Raw genomic sequence first — 6,000 nt, 5'->3', positions numbered from 1 at the left:
ACGTGGTACTGTGTGACTCGTGGAAAGGAAAATAATAAGATTATATCCACGATTATATTGTATCACAGCCTATTCTATTTTTTTATCTTTCAAATAAAATAAAAATTTAGAGGTGCTGTTTCTACTGATGCTGCTGCTCCTCCTGCAGTACCGCCGCCTACCGCGGGGTGCCGCTGATGCAACCTGATTTAATTCGCTGTCCGTGGTTCTGAAACGTCTCTCACAGGGCTTCCCTTATTGTTCCATGACAGTCACAGAAACACAATCACAGCTGAAATCCTAGTGTGGTAAACCTGTTACTAAAGAGATTTAAAGATATAAGCCAGTCCACGCTTTTTATATATAGTTGAGGTTACTGACAACGAGTCCTGCTGGATTCCCTAAGCAGCAGTCCTTAAAGTGTATTTTGTAGCATTGTAATCTAAATGTTCTGCTTTTAGTAAGGGAGAGAAAAAAGTTGACGTTTCGAGCGCGGCTTGAGTGCTTTTCGAGTCACAACAGCGGATCCAACTTAAGAGCCGTAGCTGGCGTCATGTAGAGGTGAATGCGACTCCGAAGGCTCCCGACCCATTCCGATCTGTCCATCACCGTGTTGCTGGACCGATGTCAAGCTGGGCACAAGAAGTTAAAGTGATACCGGAAACGATAGGCATTTACCTCCAAAATAAAGTGTATTGGCACTTTGTGGTTAAAACTGGTTCATTCTCCACGACAAAGCTAAAACTTCAAATCCTGGTACCAGTAAAAAAAAATAGATAAATAAATAAAAAAGTGTAATTTCGGTTCTTACGGGGAACATATATGTGAAGCCTAAAACGGATGAACTGTACCGACTACATCAACAATTTGGAAAATATCGTTATTAATCACTTAATTTTCAGAATATTTGCTACTGTTCAATGTTATGTTTAATTATTTATATATTATCACAAACTGTTTCCTGAGCCAATTCCAGTACGAAATGTTTGTTTGTTAAATCCTCTGATAGTAAAATGGTACAAGGATTTAGTAGGGATTATACAACTGAATTTAAATGTAACCTTTTTTTTTATTTTATTTTTTTTAAACTGTTCTGCCATTATTAGAAACGTTCATGTATGACCAAGGCATTTATTTTGAAAAGATGAACCGGACGTGTAGTACCTGAGCAGAGCTTACCCGCCTCTTGAGAAGTGAACGACTAAAGAGACTGGCACACTCGCTCCGTCTTCACTGTGAAGTTGAAACGTCCGCGAAGCTGGCTCTCCTCTTTTAAAATCCTCCAGGGGCAAAGCTCTCAGACGAGACACGCTTTGTCCTATCACGTATTTTGTTGTTGTTGTTGTTTGTTTTTGTCACGGACTCTCATCGGATATGACTCCGTCGCTCGACACAACCCGGGGCGACTTCTCCCGCGATTCTCCCTGTTGTTTGGCTGACGACGGAATAACGCTTTAAATGACATTTTCACACACGGACGAGGAGACTTGCTGAATGAAACTTTCTCCAGTTTCTTCCGGATGAGCGAAGAAGCGCCAATGGGTGGCCGCTTTTCTTTAAAATAACCGAGCTGACTGCCTGCTGTGGACCTCTGCGTGGGACGCGGATAAAATGTGTGGTCACCTCAAGCTGCAGGTCGGGAGGTTAGCAACGATGTCAGGGGTCGCCCGTTTCGGAAAATGATTACTGGCAGCACCGACGGTAAAATAATGGTCAGAAGATGCCTAGTAACGTTCAAACCGTTCAGGTGAGAGACAAAGAGCTTCCAGCTTTGTGGTTGTTTGCGTGTATCTTTTTTTTTTTTTAACTGCCTACATAGAATAAGATAATCCTTTAATTTATCCCACAGTGGTGGGATTGGAAATGTCTATAATGAGTTGTAAACGCCTTCATTAATATGGCAATGTGGACAATATGTGGAGCCAAGATGTTTGTACATGTGCTTTCACCCACTCTCTCTCTCTCTCGCACACACACACTCCAGATGTTTCTCTTTGTCTGCCAGATGAGTTAACTCTGCGTCCATATGGATAAAGAGACAACACACAGCTGTAAATCTTGAGCGAGCACTTTATAAATGTGCCTGTACCACCAGTCAGCCAAGCCCCAACTTGCTCTTACCGCGCGGACAGCTTCATTATCGGTGTGGCCATGCTTTATTTGAGGAGGGTATAAATGGAAGGCATTTATTACATGTTAGGCACAAAGAGGGGATTTTTCACAGTCCATTTGATCCATGTTCTGCCAACTTTCTTTACCTGACTGACTCTGGTAGATATACTGCAATGGCAGACTTTAAATGATGAAATCATCTTTTTCTAAGTCTTGGAATTGGAGACTAGCAGGGGATGCAAGAGCTACCACAGTTCACCTTTTACCAATTTCTATGGTTAATTCTATTTGATAATCCTATCACCTGGAGGGCTGGAGCGACACTGAAAAAAAAAGGTGATTGATACATTCAGGCTGCACTAAATGACTTTACCTATCTGACCAGGCAAACGCATTCAATTACACAGCTTTCTAGCTAGCCTTGACAGCACGCACAATGAGAGAAGGTGTGTTTCAAATCATTTTTCATAAAATCAGATATCTAGCTTAGAGCTAGATTTAATAATATTTTGACTTCATTTAAAGATTTTGACAGTTGCGAACTGTTCAGACGTAATGCAGTATGCATCTGTGCAGTTATTTGATATGCTGACGAGCACAAGCGCAAAAGTGCCAAAAACCTCCAGTTATGGTGTAATTAGTGGAAACTTTGAAAGTCAACAACATCTAGAAATGCAGCCCGTGTATCAGCTCCAAGTTCGGCCGGTTTAGGCGCCAAGAAAAAAAGTTTCCTGGAAAACAACCCAGCTCACCTACACCTCCGCATCTTCACCACGCCTGGCAGAAATGCTTTCACTTCAAAATCATCTACCTAGAGGCAAAGTCTGATGAGCCTGTATGTGCGAGGAAGCCAGTTAGCTGATAGCACATCTCTCCCTCTGATCCAATTATAAGAAGCGGAGCATTTACTTTAAGCCTGTTAATTAGGGACTCGTCAGGCAGGGCCAAGGCCTAATCCCCTTCATATCACCCACCTAACGCCACTTTGCAACGGCTAAATGATAAGCGAGCAAACGATTGCCCTAGGACAGCATCAGAACGGCTTCTGCACACACACATTAGCTGGAAATTTCACTGATTCTTACAAACATTTCTGCCCTTCACTAATGTGGCGCACACATACAGGCATAAGCACATAACACTGTGATCAATGATAAGAGTAGATAAAGTGAATTAAAAAAAAATAAACTCCATGGCCCGCTGTAAAATCAGCCAATTTTCTCTCATGTCCTCTGTGTAACCCCTTTCCAATCCTCTCCAACCTTTAACGGCAATAATACAAGGCACAGAAGAAGACGATGAAAAGCAAATAATTTACCAGTTGAAGTGTTTAAGCGCTTGTCCTGATCAGGTCCAGGTCAGAAACTTCTGATCTTCAGCTCCCCCTCAATGATTGCTGACCAGATGGTGCTACAGTAAGTGTCTAATCCATGCAGGTGTAAGCATCTTTGGATGACGGCCTCGTATTGATGTCAGATAATCCCTTTCATCAAAATGATTGTACGGGATCGGCGTCATGTCCCTCACTGTATTGCTGCTTTCTGTTCCAGTGATTGAGCCATTCTAACACACCACTCAATGTGCCTGGACTGGAACAGATGGCGAGAATATTTTATTAGTTTATAATATTACAGTTTCCTGGGAGAGGCAGCAAGGTAAATGGGAAAGCACAGTGAATGAGAGTGTGCAAGATGGTTAGACACTTTGATATAAAGGCTATGATTATGTTTTACAGTATTTTTTAGTTTCATGCTAAAAAAACCTCTAAAACATAATCAGAAAATAAAAGCTGCACACGGGAGCACTCCTTTCATGCTGACACTTCATTTTGAAACCACTTGCTGTAATCTCGATGGTCACTGCAATAATCACATCAGAGTGTTGTTTGATAAACTACTACACTTACGTTGCCAGAAAGTGAAGTTAATAAAAAGGGAAGTCTATATTCACCATGTAGTCATGCCCAAATTACTGTAGGGCTTAGCACACGTGTACCTTGAGCCGAAACGATCTCCAGGGCAGAATGGATAATGGATGGAATGGATAGAAAATAAACTCAAGTCACCACACAAAGTAAAGTAAAGTAAAGTAAAGTGCTTTATTTCTCATTATACAACAGCATTTTACTACAGAACTGCATGGTTGGATGGAGGGTTAGTCCTGAGCCGCTGCAACTGAGCGTGCCGCCACTGTGAGCCAACCTGACCTGGTGCCCAGCACCCATGCTTTCTGATGAGTAGTGTACCGTGTAACTACTTCACTTTTTGGGTTAGGGTTTGAAAGTCAGATAGTTGTAATTTTATCTGACTCAGTAAGTTAGTTACTCAAGGCTTGAAGATATATTCTTGTGCTATACAAGAGAGAAGCTGTCCTTGAAGCCACCTGTGTGCGTTATGACTCAGGACAAGACACTTTGGCCCTATCTCGAAATACAAACTTACCCTTGGGGCATTGCCTAACCACCAGGCTCTATACTTAACAGATTATTCAACATCATTTTGAGCCCCGTGCGGCAATCAAATCAGTTCAGCAAATGTGCTTTTAAGTGGCCACTCTTCCTCTCTGCCGCTCATAGCAACTCATTTCTTATGGTTCTATCAATATTAAGAAGTTTCATTCAGACGTTGGCGTGACAGAAGCTACTTACCATTCCAGGAAGTGCTGTCTGATTTCCCTCTAGCCAGGCATTCAAGCAAACAACTCTCGCCTGCTTTGAAGCGAAAGCAATAGCTATGAATAATTCATTGATTTGTTATGTTAAGATTCAATCTTCAAGCCTTGTGTGTGGACGCTAAAAGTTTAAAAGGTTACCTGTGGAAGATTAAATTCAATTTAAGTGATTTGCAGTAATTATATCACAGAAACCTATAAGAGTGCTTAAATGCTGGTTATGATGTGTGCTCCTTTAGAAATAATACAGTTACTTTAGAAAATGTACAATTTATTTTTTACAATGTTTGTGCTATATTTCTTCAAAACCTTCCAAGCTATTTCTCTTGCTGGCGTACGCATGGGAGCGGCAAGCATTTTAAAAGCAGGGCCTGACTTGTTAGTCACAGAGGTTGACTGGTATTTTGTCCGCTGAAAGGGAATCACAGGCAGCTTTCCCTCTCTTTCCCCCCGCAGTGTCTCAGCATAATAAGATAACCTCTGATCCATATACACTGAAGAGAGCAACTTAAGTAGGGCAGGATTTACACAGACACAAAAGACCAGATTTTCGACTCCTTTAAGTCAAAGATCTGATTCTTTTGTGGCTGTCTAACAAGGGAGAGTCGACACAGAGCCTCATTCTAGTTTCCTCCGCCGAGGACTGGCAGCATTTCAAATATCAGAGCAGATCTGTAAAGCAGAAGTATAGGTCATAAAGCCAGGTCAGCACTTTACGTCTGAGACCGTAATCTACGAGTGTTTCAAAATACAACCACCTTAGAGCAGCAGTTTGATGCTTTCTCACCCATCAGGACATTTTCCATTTAACAAAGCATTGACTAGACCCATGTCATTTGGATACAGATGTTTGTAATAACACAGACACAGTCATATAGTGAAGGATGTATGGCACGGGTCTCTATTGTTTACCTAGTTTTGTGTGGTTCAGGCCCGAGACCATTTTGTGTATTAAAAGATTTTAGTAGTCATTTTAGCATTACACTCACCTACTCACCTTCAAAACCATGTTGTCCTCCCTTTCTCGCTCCTGCATTCGTCACAAACAAATAAATAAATTTCAGGCACATCCTTTTTTTCCTGTACTTAGGAAAAAAACTGCTCACCCTTATTTTGCCATGCTGTCACGCCTTGAGACAACATCACAACACTCGGTTATTTCCAGTGCCCTTTGGCTGCTGGCCCTGCTCTGCCTCCTGGTATTGCTGTCTGTTTTTTCTCGACTCAATTCATTTCTCG

General features: G+C 41.7%; 1 protein-coding gene across 1 annotated transcript in view; it reads left to right on the top strand.

The window, feature by feature from the left end:
* Positions 1–1,305: 1,305 nt before the first annotated feature.
* LOC311508634 (alpha-1,6-mannosylglycoprotein 6-beta-N-acetylglucosaminyltransferase B-like) overlaps positions 1,306–6,000 on the top strand; it is a 110,458-nt gene continuing 105,763 nt past the window's right edge. The window contains exon 1 of the mRNA XM_084573493.1: positions 1,306–1,726. Coding sequence (XP_084429619.1) covers positions 1,659–1,726 — 68 coding nt within the window. The 5' untranslated portion in view covers positions 1,306–1,658. The remainder of the gene's footprint in view (positions 1,727–6,000) is intronic.

Source organism: Chelon labrosus (assembly GCF_963514085.1).
Source record: "Chelon labrosus genome assembly, chromosome: 2".
NCBI classification, from domain to species: Eukaryota; Metazoa; Chordata; class Actinopteri; order Mugiliformes; family Mugilidae; genus Chelon; species Chelon labrosus.
The sequence above is the reverse complement of the archived record's forward strand: the minus strand, read 5'-3'. Positions and strand labels throughout refer to the sequence as shown.